General features: G+C 42.1%; 1 protein-coding gene and 1 pseudogene across 1 annotated transcript in view; both read right to left on the bottom strand.

The window, feature by feature from the left end:
* Positions 1-20,584, bottom strand: part of Palmd (palmdelphin) — a 48,452-nt gene that overhangs the window by 20,192 nt on the left and 7,676 nt on the right. Inside the window, exons 2-3 of the mRNA XM_006977834.4 lie at positions 13,186-13,266; positions 8,658-8,782 (exon numbers count right to left, since the gene is read on the bottom strand). Coding sequence (XP_006977896.2) covers positions 8,658-8,782; positions 13,186-13,266 — 206 coding nt within the window. The remainder of the gene's footprint in view (positions 1-8,657; positions 8,783-13,185; positions 13,267-20,584) is intronic.
* Positions 17,320-17,410, bottom strand: LOC121830682 (small nucleolar RNA U3; annotated as a pseudogene).

The raw sequence follows: 20,584 nt of genomic DNA on the forward strand, positions 1-20,584 counted from the left end.
CTGCAAACCCTAAAAACACTTTTGCTGGCAATATAAGTCCGTGTTTTCATATTATATGTCAAAGTTATGTATTTTGTATAAGTAATAGCAATTTAACTACTTTTAAACATTTCAAATCAAATCTAGTAAACAAAGCATTTAAAATTATGGTGTGGAAAGGAATAGTCAGGGATCTACACGGCTATTGACTGCCTTCATTCAGAAATGGCTGCTGGCTTTGAGCCATGTAACCCTTAACATCTGTCTCTAATGGTGTCACAGAGTAGCTTCTATATTATCTGTGCACTTCAGTTTTATTTTTTTTTTAGAGTTATTGTTCTTACTTGATTTCAAGGAGAGGGTTTTATTATTTGAGGACCAACAAGTATAAATTCTGATCCTAATATAACATCTGACAACCAACTTGGGGGCCAGTCCACTGCGGGTGGTCCAAACTGACTCAGCAATGGTTGTCCAATGGCAGACAAAGGATGCTGTTGCAAGGGGTAGGCATGATCCATCTTCCAGTTGGTAAATACTCCCCAGAAATAGAAAAGCCTGGTACCATGGCAGCACAGATCCTTCCTCTGATGCAATGTCTCTGCTTTTGAAGATTTTTTTTTTCTGTAACCAAGACTTAAGGATGAATCCTAGAAATCAATTAACTTCCTGCTTTTTTCCCTGTATTTTCTTACATCATCAGAGCCTAAGATCTACACATCCTTGCAAGGCCCTTAAATTTGTGTTTTAAGACATGGAATGCCATTTGGAAAGAGAAAATAAATGTAAAAATACTTTGAAAAGTTATGGGGTCTAAATCTATGTGTTTTCTGGGGGGAGTCTATGACTCTGAAGTCACCTTTAGAAGAGTGGAGGGAAAATTCAAGGAAATGACTGAAGAACACGTGGGTCCAAAATCAGCCTTCTTAAGGCCTGGCAGTGCTTGGGATGCTGGCATCACTGGGCTGAAGGCATCATGAAAGGACCTTCAGAGGTTGTTCTAATCTACCTCTCTAACCACGGTGGTGGGTATGTATCCTGGGTCAGTTATCATTCAAACTCTGTTTCCGATGACATGAGATGAGACTGTTAGGGATGAGCAAGAGAGAAGGCATGGGGATGGGCTGAGAAAGCAAGAGTGTGAAGAGAGGGAAAGGGAAAAGTGATGGTGAAATGTTAAAAACATGCCATCAACAACTCAAAACCCCGGGTACCGCTACCATATAACCTTCTCTTGACCCAAAGATAATTGTGTGTTTATTATTTTTGTTTTTGAAAGAAGCTTGAGGAGGTTTTTTTTTCCAGTTCAGTACTATACAAGTTATTTACTATTCTATTTCTAAGTCTATCATTCATTCATCTATCGACCCATCTATTCCCTACTTTTCTTCCTATAACCTATATATTCAGAGCTATTCTTAGTACACGGAGGACTGTGTGTGGTATGTGTGTGTGTATTTGGTGGAACGGGCAGCCTTTGTTTCCTTCTTTGTTGGAAGTTGGGTTTTTATTTAGCTTATTTGGCTAAGTTAAAACCGAGGCTCCCGACTTAAAAATAATCGGTCTATCTGGGAAATTAAAAACAACAGCAGATGAACTATTACAAATCTGGTAAACCAATTAGTCAAAGATGGAGAGTGAAAAACATGCTTGGAATGATCCTGACTCATGTAATTGCCTCAGAATAACTTCTTAAGTGTTTCTAGGCAACAGAACTTTAATAGGAGACAAGTGGTGGGTTTCTCACCCCCCTTTTCCCTTTCTCTTCTCTCTGGTGTTGTCACAGAGAACAGCTTGACTATGTCCCTGGTATACAGTGTTAGATATACTTAGTTGGGTCAAAATAGGAAGGCAGAAACACTTAGAATGTGCTATTTTCATCCAAATCTCTCACTTATTTGGTGAGGCTCTAGTTTCATGAAGGTACAAGTGCCCTGCATTAGGTAAATAAGATCATTAAGCAGCAAAGAAGGACTGAACTTTATATTTTGGGTTTCCTTTTGTAATTGAATCTTTCCTACTATCCTCTGAACTGACCAAGTGGATTCCTGTTCTATGATATTGGGCAGAATGTATTGTCTCATATTCTATCCCCCTTCGTGGAGAGGTGTTTTTAGTGCTGTGGGACATGGCTTCAGCTGTTGTCCCCACCCACTTCTTGGCCTTTCTTATACTGCAGAGTCACACAGAAACCCAATACTTCACATGTACCTTTGCCCAACTTTACTATATGGATAAAGCAGCTTCTCACTATCTGGGCATCAGTGAAAGCTTTATTAACAGAAGGCAAAAGGTCAGAAGGGTCCTTGGGAATGTGAAAAAAAAAAAGCTTAGAGAACATTTAATCATAAGTAGCTTAGCTTATCCTTCTCAAAGGGAATGTAGTGTGTTTGCATCATTCTCCTTGGCAGCTAACCTTTTACATTTTATGCTTATGACATTTCTGTCAGGCACTCTGCATGTGCCAATTAAAGTCAGAGGTCTTTGGACACAGTTCAAGAAGTAGAAAGTGCCTGGAGAGGAGCTTGATTGAAGGCAATTTCGAGCATGGAGAGCCATAGGACAGGTGCAGGAAAGGACCCAGGACAGTAATAACAATTTGCTAGGAAACACAGCTCCTTTGCAGACTTCTTGAGTGTGTGTGTGTGTGTGTGTGTGTGTGTGTGTGTGTGTGTGTGTGTGTGTAATCCTGAATGTCCTATTAAGTGTGTGTGTTGGTGCAGAAGAGCAGTGACGTGCCAGAGAAGGACACCTACACAACCACCTAGGTTGTGTGCAGGGCGGTCTGGACCAAGAGTTCAGAGAAACTGTACCAGCAACCATAAAGTAAATGTTCAGAGGTCACAAGACAAGCAGGGATCCTTTAAGAGGCAAACCAAAGCTCTGAGTGAAGTAGTTTAGAAGATGTCTAATGTGGCTTTCTCCTGGGAACGTTGCCTTCTCAGGTATTAACCAGAGAACCAGGCAAAATACTTAGTAATATGTTCCTGGGCTATAGTTGTGATTCAGGGGCAGAAACCATGGAAACCCACTTAGTTTGTGAAATGTTTTCCTCTGGAAGGAAAAAGCCACAAGGATGAGTAAAAGCCACGGCTTTACTTAAAGGTTATATGTGAGTTTGGGGATCCTTGAGCCCCCCCCCTTCAGCTGTCTTAAATGCTCAGGTGAATGTCTAAATACTGAGACATTTGAGGGTGAAACTTCTGCTTGTATTGGAAATAAAAAAATGCTGTCAGAGTGTTCAGGACTTAACTTTGGTAGAATATTTCCCCAGGAATGGAGGCACAGTCTGTTTCATGATTAGGAATTGGAATTCAGATTAAAACCCGAGCTGCTAACTTTTTAGCAGTGCAATGAGGGGGTGAGTTAACCCTTATTAATGTTAATTTTTCTATTTGTTAACTACCACACGGGTGGGTGCAAGATTTAATGACATGCATGTGTGGAGGAATTTTCTCCATCAGGCTGATCTGTGGGGGATTTTCTTTACTGTTAATTGATGGAAAGGGTATTTGGGTTGTGTAAGAAAGGCGGCTGAGCAAGCTAGGGGAAGCAGGCCAGTTAGCATCTACTTCAGTTCCTACCACTAGATTTCTGCCTTGGTTTCCCCAAATGACTGTAACTTTAAGCCAAATAGCCATTTTCTTCCTCAGGTTGCTTTTGGTCATGGAATTAACTAGAACACTTGCACAGCAATGGCTTTAGCCAGCTCCCCATCCCTTTGATGTATACTTTCAATGAACAATGGTATTATATATCTCTCAATATATTTATATTAATCACCTACTGAGTGTCAGGGAAATCACTGTATTCCCAAGAGTCCTGTGATGTGACTCCAACTGTCCCAACTTACAAGCGAGGAAACTGAGGCAGAGAGTGGTAAAAGCAGACTAGCCGAGCTCACAGACTGTGGGTAGAGGAAGAGATGAAGAAGCTGAAGGCAAACTGCCACAAAGCCATGAACATAGAAGGAATGAACACTTCCCAGGCGGGATCTGGCCTTGTTGCGAACTCTGAGGTAATGGCATCATTTCTATTTTGATGTTCCTGTTTAACTCTTATCCTTTTGCTGAGGGGCCTGGCAGAGCGACAAATGTCACTCCTGGGCAGGCACCTAAGTGATAAATCACAGGCAGCACTTGGATTCTTTCTCTGCTCAGGGAAGGAGGCACAGCTTTGCTTCGTTTCGCTGTATCAGTTGGCTATGGGGAACTAGCAGGAGCTTACTGATTTCATTGGTAATAAAAGATTCTTAAGCGCTGTGGTAATTATTTAGGCAGGAGATCGAATTGAGAAACATGCACCTGATTATTTAGCAGCTTTAGAAATATCTAAGAAAAAACCCCTGTCCAGTGGCTAGGTTAAGCTGCTTGGCAATGTGATTTAACAGTGCAGAGCACTTGCTGGGCTGCTGAAATACAGACAAGGCACACATATTATTCACATTCATGTTTTGTTTCAGAACATTCTGTTCTTGCACATATTTAAAAAAAAAACAAGATAAACACACCTCTAAAGGCCAACAAAGATGTAGATTCTTTACAAACTTCTTGCAAATACATCTCTTTAGGATAGTTCCTTGAAAAGAGCTGTTTGTTGATTATTCGAGATACTTGCCCACATCAACTGTATCATTGCTTCCAAAACATTTCTACTTAAAGTTTTCTTTTTCTTTTATAGTTGCAGAATTCTGACTTTAGAGCTTGGCCTGCTTTCTGCAGGCTCCGTGGCTGGGCACAAAGTCCCATACCTTCTTTGAGCCCATTTCCTCATCTATGGCATGGAGTTATTAGTGTTTTCTTTTTAGGATTACTGTGACTGTTAAAAGAGTTCATGTTTGGGCAAATACTTCATAAATTTTAGGATGCCCCTTTCTTTTTTCTTTTTCTTTTTTTGGTTTTTCAAGACAGGTTTACTCTGTGTAGCTTTGCACCTTTCCTGGATCTCACTCTATAGACCAGGCTGGCTTCGAACTCACAGAGATCCACCTGCCTCTGCCCAAGTGCTGGGATTAAAGGCGTGCGCCACCACTGCCTGGCTAGGATGCCCCTTTCAAAGATTGATTATTAATATTATTTCTATCAGTGGACTAAATTCATCTGGTGCTCAATAAGGATCCCTGATGGCTTAACAGCATCCTGAAAGGCCAAAATTAAGTTACAGTGAGATGCTGGAAACAGGGCATATGAGTGACAATTTGATAAAGAGAATAGAGGGAGGTGGGTGGGGGTTTTCTGATAAGAACAAAGGGACAAATACTGCTAAAGTCTTCCTATGAGAGAAAAATACCTTTCTGTGAGAGACCTTTTGAGTCCCTAGAGGTTGCTGTGTGACATTTTGTAGTCACTGAGAGAGTTGGATGAGGGAATACCTGTCTGTCTGCTTTTTTTTCAGATCTCTCTGCAAAAGGTGATGGATGTCTTTCTCTAAAGGTTATTAATACCGAATGGGGACAGCATATCCTCTATACCTCATTAAACATCTCCTCCCTCTTTAAAATTCTTGCTGAGAGAGGAGCTCTGTCTAGACAGCCACTATCAGTATGGCTAGAAGCTATGTGCTTCTTGGAGCATTCAGGCAAGGCTGAAAGGCAATCAGAGAATCCTAGTAAATACTCTGGGATTACAAAGAATTGCTACGTAGACCTGCCCCTGAACCCTGATTGTACATAGCCACTTCAATTATCATCAGGTGCAGGGAGAATTGTAGGGGTTCAATATGTGGAAAGACTGGAAAAGGAGGTTCTGAGGTGGTGTCAGCATGGCGGGGAGGTTTATGGGGATTAGCCTGGGAGTCATTAGAGATAAGGATTCTGTGTTGGGGAATGGAGAAAGACATCACCAGCTTAAGCTGGATGGACTCTGGGTATGAAGCTTGAGCTAAAGGGAGCCTTCTTAAGGGATGGAGTGGTCAGCTGTAGAGGCAGTTGGTTCTTGCTGTTTCTTGGTTTTTAAGACAGTGTTTATTATCTATTGTTTGGAAGCATACTGAGCAAAGAACTAGTGTTAGAGGGTAATAGAATTAAAAAAATCTCAATTACATTACTGTTTAAGAGTTGTTCATTTAAAGACACCTAAGCAAGGTAGCACAGCCAAAAGTCTAATCTACTAAATATAAAATGCATGTAAATGAGCAAGTGCAGTGGAAGTCATCAGAAAAAAAAGGCTTTTCTCCTGAATTGTTTATTTTAGGACTAATGAGATCTGTTTGTCTTCTCTGGTGAGCATGGAGAGAATGTGGTCACAGCAGATCTGCTGAAGACTCTCACACCACACCTCCTGCTCAGCCCTTCCCCACTCTTCTTATTTTAGTGAGGTCCTGGAAGTTCCTTATATTTCAAAGAGCAGTAGACTTCAAATTATCATCATAATTAAACCACAAGACATTCCATCTTTGGGGGTTGGGGAGAGGGCTTAGTGGATAAAGTGCTTGCTGCACAAGCATGAGGACCTGAGTTCAAGTCCCCCCAGCATCTATTTAAAAGCAGGCCATGATGGTACACACTTGTCATCCCAGCAGCTTAGTGGTCAGTGGCCTAGCTGATGCTGTGAGACATCCTGACTTATAAGTCCTGTGAAACATCCTGTCTCAAAAAATAAGGATGGACCAATGACCTTCTGATTGGATTTAAGACCTGTTCCACAGGGGGAAATTCATGCTTGGTACTGTAAATGTGGCCAAGAATCCATGGTTGGGGAGCTCACAGATCCCAGGGTTGAACTAATTACTATATTCTGTTAAAGTTGACAGTATCAAATTGTCTTCAAAATGTGTGTCTCCCTACCCACAGATGAGGGCAGATCTCAGACTATGTCAGAGAAATTTCTTTGGACAGCACATAGTGGTTAATAAGGACACTTAGAACTGGTCCTAGTGCAGAGAATAAGTGTCTATGGAGTGCTAAACCACAAATAGCACATCTATACTACATCCTCTTCCCAAGGCTCAGGGACCATGAAGGAAGAAAGTGTGCTGAATAGGCTTATGTCAACTCGACACAAGCTAAAATCATCTGAGAGAAGGGAACCACAATTAAGAAAATGCCACCATAGGATTAGGCTGTCGGTAAACCTGTGCAACATTTTCTTAATTAGTGATTGATGTGGAAGGGCTCAGCCCCCGTGGGTGGTACCATCCCTGGACTAGGTTCTGTAAGAAAGCAGTCTGAGCAAGCCATGGGGAGCAAGCCTGTAAGCAGCACCCATCCATGGTCTCTGCATCAGCTCCTGCCTCTGAGATCCTGCCCTGTTTGAGTTCTTATCCCGACTTCCTTTAATGATGAATAATGTTGTGGAAGTGTAAGTCAATTAAACCCTTTCCTCTCCAGGTTGTTTTGGTCATGATGTTTTATCACAGCAATAGAAACACTAACCAAGAAGGAGGGGTTGGAAAGATTGCAAGAGCCAGATGTTGGGGAGGGTTGGAGTTAAACAGCATCTCTGGACATGACAGGATCATGTGTTCATGAGCACATGACAGCCTTTGGGGAGCTGAGGAAGCCCAGACTAAATATGCAAAGAGCAGATGAACAACACATCCATGTCAAGGACCAATGCCTCAGACCCATGGAAAATTGGTAAAGCCTTGTCCATACAGGTCAGGCTTAGAATGGCAAAGCTTTCCTGTGGCACAAGCTGGAGTGTTTGCAAATGATAGACCAGTGTGTTCAAAAACTAGCAACTGTAGCTTCCTGCTGCTGGATGTGTACAGCCAGAGACTGCTCACCTCCAGACACCTCCAATCAAGACCCGCTAACTGCTCCCTCTGTGCAGCACATTATAGACATGCTGAGGTTCCAGGCTGTTGTGGCAGTTGATGCAGCTCCTTCAGAACACACACACACACACACACACACACACACAACCCTCCTGATCCCAGCCTTTCTGCATGTGTGTAGGTTCTTTCTTCATTTCCACACTGTCCCCAGTCAGGTTCCAAGGACCAAGACACGTTGAACACAGCAGTTGAGGCACAAGACTACACAAGGTCGAGCTGGCCAACATTCTAGCATGGAATGGGAAAGCATCTTTGAGCCCACAGCCCTAAGTGAGGAGCTGCGGGCCATTTGTGGTTTTTGTGAGGAGATTCAGTTTTCTGTAAAGGTGTAGCTTCTGGCTATCTGACTACATTTCAGTGGAGGTCCCCACACCCAGGTTAGCACATGTTGGAGCCCCTGGCTTATTTAAAACAACAACAACAACAATAACAACAACAACAACAGCAACAACAGCAACAACAACAAAGAGGACATGAAGTCCTGGGGGTAGGGAGGAAGGGATTTATCTGGGGGGACTTGGGGGTGAGTATGATCAAAATACATTATATAAAACTCTCAAAAATTAATAAAATATTTAAAAATAATGGAAGAAGCAACAGAGAAAGGCATGCCAACATCAATCTTCGGCTTCTATCACACATAGGATAGCTATGTGTGAGCATACCTGTGCACACACATATATACATGCACACACACACACATAAAAGGAGAACTTGCCACCTATCTTCTGTGTATAGGTTGGAAAATAACTTCTTCCATCCCCTACATCTTTCTCCCATGATACCCAAGTTTGTGGAATCACTAATAATCCCATCTAGTACTCAAACTTTCCAGTTTTCTTCATGACTGCCAGCTTTCTTTTAGGGAGGGAGATTGGAGAAGTACCCGAGAGAGGGCTTACCTGAGGATGCTTTGCTCTAGAACCTGGGTCTGGTGCTGGTCTTGCTGATTTTGTTTCTTCATCTCTTCCTGTTCTTTTCCACTGCTGATTCCATCCAGGAGCCATTTCTCCCTCAAGGCTTTTTTCTGATGTCAGGAAATATAAATGTAAGTTCTTATATTTGCCAACAATTCCCCAAATCTCTTATTGCTTTCGAGTCTTATGAATGGCAACAGTGGACATATTAAAGAGGGATTATTTTTTTCCCACTGACTTAGCTCAATAAATCTGGCATCTTTCCATCTTTGTAAACTCCTTGGCCCCTGTCTTCTTTAAAAAGAAACCAAATCAATATTACAATAACTACAGATAACCAGTATGATCATGTAAAAACCCGTTAGAGTAAGGAGGTCTGAAGACAGATGCCTCAGAACCTGGGTTACAGACCACTAGATGAAATAAGAGCCCTACATCATCACATGTTGTTGACCCTTTCAGAATCTGCAGTCACTTCATCAGGCTAACACACACCACAAGAGCAGTTTGTGTTATTGTTCTGGGGCCAGAGGGTCTCCCCAGTGAATCAAAATCTTCATAATCATAGCTGATTAGTTGTTTACAAAACTAGTCCCTCTCCAGACCCAGTAATCAATAATAATATAGGCCCATGTTTGAGACCTGGGGGTTAAGACACCAAGAAAACTGATCAGCATTGTAAGAATTTACCTGGATTTTAATTAATTTTTTTTAATTGATAGAATTTGAGGATAGTTAATGTGTAGTAAAGAAGACATTTATTTCCTTATATATGTCAACAGTTTCAAAAATCTCTTGTTGCCTTCAAATGTCATGAATTGTAATAGTGGGCATGGGAAAGAGCACTCATTTTCTCCCGTTATCCTGCCTCCATGAATTTGGTGTTTTCCTTCTGTGAAACCTGTAGGCTCTTTTCTGAAGCTAGTTTTTAGACAGTTAAATCTTGTGTGTGTGTGTGTGTGTGTATGTGTGTGTGTGTGTGTGTGTGGTCTATGAGTGTATAGAAGCTTGTGTGTGTATATACTTGTGCATGTGACTATACATGTGTACATTTATTTGTTGGTACATGTGGAGGCCAGCAGTCACTGCTGGTGTCTTCTTCTCTCACTCTCCAACTTGGTATTTTTCAAATTGCATTTTACTTATTTTGTGTACACAGGTGGTGCGCATGCCTTGTGTGCTGATGCCCATGGAGGTGAGGGGACAACGGGCAGGAGCTGGTTTTCTTCCCCAACTATATGGGTCCCAGGATTGAATGTAGGTCACCAGCCTTGGCAGTAAGCAGCTTTCCTCAGTAAGTCATCTTGCTGGCTCTCTACCTTGGTTTTGAGGCGGGATTTGGCTCACTGATCTGGCCAGACTGGTTGACAGCAAGCCCCTGCCTCCCCCTCCTCAGAGCTAGGGTTAGACGTGTGCACTGGTGTGCTTGGATTCACATGTGTGTGCTGGGGATCCCAAGTTAGGTCTCTGTGCTTCTCTGGCAAGCACTCAACCAAGGGAGTCATCTTCTTTGCCCTTTAAATCTTATTTACTTGCAAATCCATGCTTACACATCAGCAAGTTCTAGTCTTGATGAATCACGCCTAAGGACAGTGCCATTTGCTTGCCTGTTGATCTAAGAAACACTCAGCTGGTGCAGTCCGGTGATGCTAAGCTAGATGAGCCAGGCAGTAATCTGTGATACCACCAGGTTAACCAGTTCATGACAATGAAGTTCAGAATCAAGAGCAGTATGGGCTGCTGATGTTGCTCACTGAAGACTGCTTGCCTAGTGTATACTAGGCCCTGGGTTTAATCACCATCACCACAAAGGCAGATAACAGAACCAAAGGCTCAAGTAACTAAATGAAAATAAAGTGATATAGTGACATACGAGCCATATTTGTCAGTTTTTATAAAAAGGTCTCCTGAAGTGTTACTACATTATACTCAGCAATTATAGCAGACTTGGAATAATTTTTTTTTTAACTGTGAGTTGAATGGACTTATAGAAAAGAAAAAAGTCTATATCGACTGTAATTTGTTTTTCCTGATGAATGCTATTACAGGCAAAGAGGTCTGCAGCATACACATTTCAGAATCATTTGATTGTAATGTAATGAATGCCCACGGAAATTTGCATGCATATTGTGGGTCCAAGCATCAGAAGACAATGATCACAGTGAGTATGCCAACCATTCTGGTGTGTGTGTGTGTGTGTGTGTGTGTGTGTGTGTGTGTGTGTGTGTTACAGGAGGAGAAGATTGCAAATGTCTCTGTGTACCATTGTGGTGTAATAAACTAGCTTGCAATTAGGGAAGCAGCGAAGGGTCATGGGAGCCTGGACAGCTGGATGGAAAAGAAAATAGGTAATAGAACTTTCAAGACTAGGCGAAATAGCATGAAATCGATTTTAAAAATACTTTTACACATTTTTGAGGCTGGTTTTGGAATTGGGCCTGGTTTCTGTTGGAATAGCCAGTAATTTCTGCAAACTTGGAAGAATGTTGAAATATCCACTCTTTGCCCTGTATTTCCTGTGCAGTCATTGCTTCCAGTATAGCGTTCATCACAGGACAAATGCCACTAGGAGTGGCATTTATCTTAAAAGGCACAGGGCAAGCTTTGTTATATTTTTAGGGTCTTGTATAGCACCTCAAAAGTAATAGGTGCTGTGTTCACTGAAAGGCCCTATGTGTACCTCGGTAAATTCTACTTACCATCTAAGGCTTTCTACTTTAAACCCACATCTTTATAAAAATTTTCTTTGACCTCCTCATATTGCGCAGTTAATGTCTATTGTCTAAATAGGAACACCACCATTTAACGTGTCTTCTTAAATTTAATCTTTAATTTCTCAAATTAGGACATGTTATTTCCCCCTCCCCCTCATCTCCTCCCTTTTGGGTCCTTGAAGGAAAGCAGAGAACATCTTGGAACAGAAAAAAGATGAAAATCTCTTGCTTCAGGTAGAGGCAGGCCCTGGGTAGAGGGCACAGCTGGCAAGGGGGCATGGGTGGGTCTTCAACGGCTCATTTGCAGGGTGCACTACACAATCTGCACGACGCTGGGCAGCCATCAAAGCTGGCACACACATTGACTGGGTCAGAAGATGCTCCTTGGTTTCAGAAAACACATGAATAGGAGAGGTTATGTATTCTTGTGGGGACTGTTTTTGACACAGACTGCCACCAAGGCCACCTCAGAAATGAATCTTTGAGGGAGTCAGCCTTTTCCTGTGTGGAACTTACTTCCTCAAAAGAGCTGAGGGAATGGTCAAACCCCTTTGGCTATTGTGAGCTCGGCAGTTACATGGCCTTCCATGCTGCCCAAGTAGCAGTCCCCGAAATCCAGAGATGTATCGTTTTCCTCTGGAGTAGCAAACTCTTCATAGCAGGACTCAAATTGGGCATGTGTGTCTGAGAGGGAAGGGGAGGGGAGCCAATAATTCTGAATCTATCTGGAACAGTTGAGAATTGACTGACTTCATATGAATTGCTAAGCTTTGTTTTAAATCTCGCCGATTTTTCTGGGCATACACGTTGTATCTCTTGAGGGTGTCTACTATTCAACGTGATATTTTGTAAGAATAGCAGGTTAACTATGACTTTCAGTCATCCTTCCAACAGTGGAAATACCACCTTCGATAGGAACACAGTAGTCAACAGAATCCTGAGGACAGAGGCTAACCAGAGTCCTGAATGATGCGTGCGCCTTTTCAGAGTTCAATAGTTTTTTCCATTACAGAAGTGGATGTAGCTGAATCTGGCAAGTTTAAGTTGGGAGAGTTTTGACTGCGTGGCATTGTTCATTGAGAGAATTCATTCGATCTATTGATAGCAGCCCTGCCAGATAAGAACAGTTTCCTGCTTGGGCCTATTCACAAGGAGCTCCTGTTTGTCCTTTCCTGGGATCCCCTGACCAAACTACGTAATACAATGTTGAAATCCTATGTGCTTTAATTACAGAATGACCACACCCTGTGGAAGATGTAAAGTCTGAGTTTTCAAATGGAGACTTATTTATAGTTATGATCTCATGTTCTGTCAAAACAAAATAAAATAGAAACCCAACCATATGCAAACAACATTGGACTCATTGCAGGGAGCTTTGGAACACAGGCATCCTTGACCAGGCGAGACAGTGTCTGCTCTGTAGCCCCTGGGGAAGGGCTGGCCTTTCATTGATTTCAAAAGGCACTTCCTAGCTGGATCCACTCCCCAGGGATGTTAAGCAAGGCTGTACCAGGGCCAAATTCTCAAGGCTGACTTCTCAAGGTTGCTGAGGAAGATTTGGAAACCCTGCACCCCATCATAGACGCAATAAAACTGTGTTCTCAACTTTCCTCTGGTTTGCCAAAAGGTATTAATCTCAGATGCAATTATCGGTAGCTTACTGGCCTCTTCTCGGGTGATTGGAATGGTGGTTGAGCTAACCTGGGAAGCCTTTCTCTCCTAAAGCATCTTTATGGTGGTGGGCTTGTCAGGCTCTTTGAACGCAAGACCGTCGAAAGGAGACGGAAGTCAGATGTTACCTTTAGATGTTGGTGTTTCGATTTTTCCTCCTCTATTTTCAGACGCTTCTGTGAGATTTCTTCCTGGATTTTTCTTTTATCCTGAAATTAAAGAAAAGTTCAAGCAGAGTTAATTTTAAAAGCTTACACAGGGGTGAGATCTGGAGGCTGTCATTGTCTGAAGGGATAGGCAGCGATACACTGTTGGCCTTGGGAAGAGGCCACCCTGGAGACTTGTGTGTTTCTCTCACCACCGAGAGAAAAGTCGGTGGTGTGTGTGTGTGTGTGGGGGGGGGGCAATGACAAAAAATGTGTTTTAGTGGAGAGGAAAAGTTTCACTATCTTCTTTCTTTTCACCTTGTTTCTCCCTTCACCATCAGGCTGGTGATATAGACCTAGGAGTCAAGTAAAGGAAAAAAGGTGAGTTTTAAGGAGGGAGTTTTGAGACAGGCAGGAGGAGACTTCTCCTGGCACAGGCTGAAGACCCTGCTGGGTGAAAGGCCCACTGTGTGGAAAACAGGAAAGATAGCCAGGGGCCGGATCCGCATCGAGGGAGGAAGCTGGAAAGTGGGGCAGCTTCCTCCTGGTGTCACACGCAAGACAATGAAGAAAGAGAGCTTAGATGTTACTCTGTCACTCTCCATCAGCTGAGGTGAACAAGAATAATGCGCGGCAAGATGTATTTTCCACCAAATTTGAACCCAGGACCTCAGTGAATGAGTCAATGAACCAAGCGACCAAACAACCTTACAATCGATCCCAGAACAGAAGAGCAGCGTCGTTACTGCTGATAGGTTCTGTTTTCTAGCGAACGGTAAACATGCTCAACAGGCAGCCTGGGTTTGGCTTCTGACTCTTCCATTTCTCTGCTCCATGTCATTAGAAAAAATTCCATGGCACCTCAATGACCTAAACTGTGAAATGGGGAAACTGAAAGCCCTTACCTTGTAAGACGTGGACACAGGATAAACTAGTACCCGTGAAAGTTCTTAGGGCTCTAGCAGTGTCTGTTCAGTAAAATTCAATAAATAACTATGTAACATTAGTATTCATATAGAAAGCAACTGGCTCATGCTGACAGTGTTTCTATTTATCCAAAATGCCCTAGAGATGCACTGGCTGGGATCGATATATTTGGCTATCCAAGTTAAAAGAAAAAAAAGTCTTATTTTCTCATTAAAAACTGAAAAAACACAAAAGCAAAAAACAAACAAAAAAATCCGAGGTGATATTATTCTTCATCTTATTCATGAGTTTGTCTTAAATCCACTTTCAAAACTGAAAATTCTCAGTGCATAAAATTTTGTTGCCAACAAAGGCACCTGGAAGAATCTGAGGCCAAGCCAGGGGCTGATGCAGAGGGAGATTATGAAAGTATTTGGCCGCGCTATTGGAAGTACACAGCTTCCTGAGGTGATCCCTTTGAAGATTAAAAGTCGTCTTTTTTGATGTGTGAGTTCAGGTACACTGGTTGAAGAAAAACACGTTGTCCCAGCTGCTGTGCTGGGCTTTCCCTTTGTGCGTAGGAAGAGTACATGACTTCACCAGCATTGCTATTGTAATTTTTATAAATAGTTCTTTTGGGAAAAAACAACCAGGCAACAAACAAGCTTGGGTCTTTAGAATCACTTTTTAAAATTTTAGGTTCTTTTTTTTTTTTTTTTTTTTTTTGCAGGAGTGTGTGTGTGTGTGTGTGTGTGTGTGTGTGTGTGTGTGTGTGTGTGTGATGCAATCTAGACATTGGTCACAAAATTCTGTAAACCTCTGTGAGCCAGTTCTCTATTGCTTGTGCAAGTATTTTGTTCAGTGCCTCAGAGACACTATTTAATAAGATGTAATAACAAAGACATCCCACAATAATTTCTTTTTACAAAAGGGAAGATGAACGTCTAGGGAGATGAACTATTCAAATTCTCCTAACTATTAAGTGATAGACAGGGCCAAGATTTGAACCCAGACAACTTAAGATTGACTTCTGCACTCTTAACCAAATCACTGTAGCCTTTTCTTAAGTAGGAAATTCCTTAAGCAAGCTTTGTTCTCTGCATTCTGAAGCCCTGTGGTTTGGAGGCAGCCTTAGAACAGCCAGCCAGAAGTGAGACCCATCATTAGTGTAGTTCCCCCAAGGGGTGATGCACCCTACCCTTCTCCAGGAGTAGCTCACAGAGAGGTGCACAGGATGTGTGACTCAGTGTCCGCCAAACCCAGCAATACCTCCCTAGTGTCGTTGGCTGCCAGTTTGTGTTGATTTTCTCTTGGGGTTAGTAATCAAATAGTGGAAGCTATGGGTTGAGGCTGGACTTCTAAAGTGTTTTGACAACACAGGGATTATGCAAGTGTTGCCTAGGAATACCAATGTTTTGTCACTTGGAGGCAATGTGATGCCTCGCTCCCATCAGTCAAGGCAGGTGGGAAGGTAATTTTATAATGTTATAGGCATGATCCTATTTTAAGATAGGAGTGGCTTTTTTTTTCTTATAAGGCATCAATCAGCATTAGATTGTTATTCCTTTACTAATTTGATAGTAATATATAAGCATTACTGAAAAATACTCTGGGAATAATTTAATTTCCATATTGCCAAGCTTAAGTTTTACAGAGCTCTACCGCTACTGTTCCAGAGGCTCCCAGCCAGCTAGACCCTCTGCAACCTCGTGTGAAACAAATGGATGGGAAATGTTACCTGCTTCCCCCACTTTCCCAAGCAGGAGACTTGGCACTCAGAGCATTTGTTATTGTGACTATTCTGAGTGACTTTTATTGCTGATGACTTCATCAATGTACAATTAGACTTCTTGCTCTACTAGACTTTCGCTCAGTGATCAACTGCCTGGGTTTTTAACTGCTTTACTGAGCTTATTTCACCCGGTGAAAGCCACAAATTTCAACTCTATAAAAGACTACCTTTTATTTTGAAAATTAATCTATTCACTTTGTGCAATTGAAAGTCATGATGACCATGTAGTATACAATGATATTGCCCCATCTCATACTTCACGAAAGTAAGCACTATACTTAAGAGCGTATTGTGGAGATGTTGATTAATTATTGATCAGCAATATTTATATATGATTGATTCTTCCAAGCAGGATTTATATTAAGTTATTTATTATTAATTTATCCAGTACTTACTTAGGTACAAATGTGATATTCACATCAATAGTAGTTTTACAGTGTTTCAAAAATACTGAGGTTCTGGCAAGATGTTTCAGTGGATAAAAGTGTTTGGTGTATAACCTGATGACCTGAGTTTGATCTCCAGAACTCACATTTAAAAGAAACCTAGGCAGGGTGCATGACTTTAATACCAGCACTCAGGATGCAGAGGCAGGCAGATCTCTGTGAGGCCAGCCTGTTCTACATAGTGAGTTCCAGGGCTACACAGAGACACCCTGTCTAAAAAAAAAAAAAAGAAAGAAAACAAAACAAAACAAAACAACAAACAAAAAACCCTACAAAAAACCCCCTACCAGGCCAGATATAATGGCACATGTCATTAATCCGCATATTTGGGAGGCAGAGGCAGGCAGATCTCTGTGAGTTTAAGCACAGGGCATTACTTGGTAGCCAGGGCTATAGAGTGAGACTCTGTCTTAAAAAATCAAAGCAAAACAAACAAACAAACAAAAAACCAAAAAAGCAGACGTGGTTGCACTCATTTGTAATTCCATCACTCCTCTGGTGAGATGGGGGACAGAGACAGGCAGAGACAGGGGAGACCCTCACCTTAACAAACTGGAAGGAGATAACTGACTCCTGAAAATAGTCCTCTGACCTCCACAAGTGCACGGTGGCACACATATTCACACATACACATCACACCCATATTATAATAAATAAATACATACTTCTGAAGTAGATACTAAGATGCTTACATTCTCATGAAGAAGAAAAATAATTTTTTTTTTTTTTTTTTTTTTTTTTTTTTTTTTTTTTGGTTTTTCGAGACAGGGTCTCTTTGTGTAGCTTTGCGCCTTTCCTGGAACTCACTTGGTAGACCAGGCTGGCCTCGAACTCACAGAGATCCGCCTGCCTCTGCCTCCCGAGTGCTGGGATTAAAGGCGTGCGCCACCACCGCCCGGCTGAAAAATAATTTCTTCGAGAAAGGACAGTCTGAGAAACATAGTGCCAGTCATTGCTTAGGCAAAAGAAAGTCCTGTGAGGTTGAGAAGAGACAGGCAGAGGTTGCTTCTAGCTGACATTATTAGTAATGAACTATAGAAATGATCCCTGAAAGTATAGTCTTCTAGCTGACATTATTAGGAGAGCTTCAGGACAGCATCTGAGTGGTGAGGTGGGTGATGGTTGGAGACTAGAGACCTGGGAGAAAGGGTACTCAAGTCAAAGGTTCAGTGTGACCCAGAGACTGAAACAGGAGCCCTGGACATTATTTGGAACAGCAAATATGGAATCTAAATTGTAAGATAGAGTAGCATGCAATAAACTAGGAATAACAGGAAAAGGACAGATTGCTAATGGAGACTCTGGAATTACCATGAGGAGGGGCTTGGAATTTATTTACCTTTGAGATAGTAAACAACGAGAAGTTTTCAGAGAGAAAAGAACAGTTAAAATCCTGTTTTTAGAAGTTGAACATGGCCTCATTGTGTAGTGAGGGAGAAGCTGAAGGAGAACCCTGGTTAGACTATTGCAGCAATACACAAGGCCGTGAGTGTTTGGTCTGAAGAAGCAGAATGAATGGGTTCTGAGAAACATGGAGGAGGGGAGGCAAAGATCACGTGAGATACAGTGCTAAGTAGCAGAGAAGAACATATCATTCACAGAAACAGGACATTCAGGAGAGGGCTAGAAGACTCTGGAACTCATACTGAGTTGGAGATGCCTTTGGGACCACTTGGTGGAGCCAGGTGTTAGATGCTTGGAATAAGGATGGAGGGAGATGAAAAGAAGATTCTGAGCTGGATATAAAGATTGGGACATTTGGAAGGGATGGATGAGGCATGTTGGAGAACTTTTTTTTGTCTTTTGTTTGTTTTTTAAATGAAAAGAGAAAAAAGGCTGAGGAAGATCCTTCCCGAAGCTCTTAGGCCTCAGGAATAGAAACTTTCACGTGGACGTTTATTTTAGATTCAGTCAGATATTATTTATAATAAGACTTGATGAATTGGGCCACATGACTAAAAGAAGCAACTGGAAGATAAACAGATTGTGAGAAGCAAGAGGTCGTAACAATAACTGTGCTATGGTATTATAAGATAGAAGAGATTTATTGCTCACATGGTCCACATACTTCACATGTAAGAGTTTACCTTAAGGAGTAAAGCAACTTGCTTAGTAAGCTTTTCTTAGTAAGGAAGAAGATCTCAGGAATTCTCAATCCTGGGGTCCATTCACTTCTCCCCGAAAGAGGGGAGCACGGATGGGAGCACTCATAGTGGAAGTAAAGGAAATCGATTGCACTAGATCCTGCCTGGGCAGGAGGGCATTGGTGGGGTTTTCCTAAAACCACCTGGAAGAGGCAGGCTAGAGCGAGGGGAGGGCTTGATGAGTCAAATGGTTTCGGATCCATTCTGCGAGAAGCCGCGTAGCTTGGGACATCATGACCGGTTCGCTGTTACTTCCAGCCTTAGGATCTGAAGAGCAGCAGTAGAAGTTGCTCATTTAAACACTACCAACATGCAGAGCGGGCAGAAGGTGTGTAAGGAGTGATAGCCCCGAGAGGGAGGCATGGGCGAACACACGGTTCTTAAAGACAAATTCTGACGCCGTGAAGAAGTTTGCTGGATTTTAGTGAAAGCAGACTTCAAGAATTCTTGGGAAAAGTTATTTAAGAAATTCTCGGGGCAGGTGTAGGAATGGCACAGTGGTAGAGCCCTTGTCCGGCCCGCAGGAGGCCTTGATCTTGGCGTTGGAGGCCAATTCTTGAAAAAAGGAACAACTATGTCAATGGGGAAGACAGATCACGAGACAAGGGTAGTTTGTGAATGGGAATGTCTAAACTCGATGAAAAACCCTCTCAGAAAGGAAGACAAGAAAGCCATGACACACATAAAACAAGGCAGATGAAGTAGTTTACTATCTAACTGGGACCTTCCCAATGACCTCACACAACCAAAGATAAAGATAAGATGGTGACAGCCATTTTTAATAGTATAAATACTGCAAAAATTCAGGATGACATGAGGATAGAAAACACAGAGCAAGTGTGTGTGTGCGTGTGATTGTGTGTGTGTGTGAATGATGCATTAAGCTGATAACAAAATAATAGAGGTAGTGAGATGACTGAATATATGTGTGTGTGTGTGTGTGTGTGTATTAACATGTATTACAATGACAGATAAAATGAGACTGTTCTACTCATATTTTGTTTTCATCTTTTTAATGTAGGAGAAAAATCTTGATCCCAGAAAGGGCAGGACATGAGTACCTAAGGAGAAGTTGATGCTTGAGAGGAAGTGAAACCTGTAACAGCTACACTAGGTTTCAGTCTCTGGTGGTTTTCATTTAGGAGGAAAGAAAAATTTATAAACACGACTGTAAAAATTGTATGATGCAAACTCCTTGGAATCTTGGCCGAAAGTGAAAGGTATCAAAAGACATAAAATGGCAAATGTCCCAATTTTTGGAGGAGGTATAACTATGTATTATGAGTATTTGAAGACTGATAAATTTATTGACTGTTCCCTGGCAACATTGTAGAACAGTTGTATTTAGAGAAGGGATGTTGTACTTAGATAGGAATGTCTGGGAGCCAGGGCTTGGTTCTGAAAACTAAAGACAGGGTGAGGATGTAGCTTAGTGTTACTATTTGCCTAGTATGTGTGTGGCCTTGGTTCATCCTCAGCACTCCAGAACAAAACAACGAACCCAAATATTTGGAGCTCACACCTCCCAGACCCTGTGTGGTTTAGTTATTTCGAGATCCAGAGATGAAGATTATGACAGTCCAAATAATGGCTAACACTGACAAAGTGTTAGTGTCAGGAAGCACTTAATGCATACAAACACGTTAATTTATTTAGTCTTCTTCAGATCTCTGTGAGGTTGGGACCATTTTATTTCTATCATGTGAAAGAACCCAGGAACCAAGACACCTGGATCACAGGGATGCAGTATTTTGTGGTTTCCCCATGGCCTTACACAAAGCCTCATTATATAGTGTGAATATGAAATGTTCTTCATCGGTTCCTGTGGTGATTGCTTAGCTTTCAGCTGGTGGTGCTAATGTGGGAGGTGGCGGGAGCTTAGGGAGATGGGGACTAGCTAGAGGAAGCAGGCTGCTTGGGGTAGGGCCTGGGAAGACTCTGTCTCCTCCTCAGTCCTTTCCTCTCTTTCTTCCACCACATACCTCTGCCATCATGATGCTCTGCCCAAGGGCATGAGGCCAAGCAATAGAGGACTGCACCCCTGAAACTCTGAGCTATAATAAATCTTTCTTCCCTTCGTTGTCCTCTCAGGT

The sequence above is a fragment of the Peromyscus maniculatus genome, chromosome 6 (genome assembly GCF_049852395.1).
Source record: "Peromyscus maniculatus bairdii isolate BWxNUB_F1_BW_parent chromosome 6, HU_Pman_BW_mat_3.1, whole genome shotgun sequence".
In the NCBI taxonomy this organism is placed as follows: Eukaryota; Metazoa; Chordata; class Mammalia; order Rodentia; family Cricetidae; genus Peromyscus; species Peromyscus maniculatus.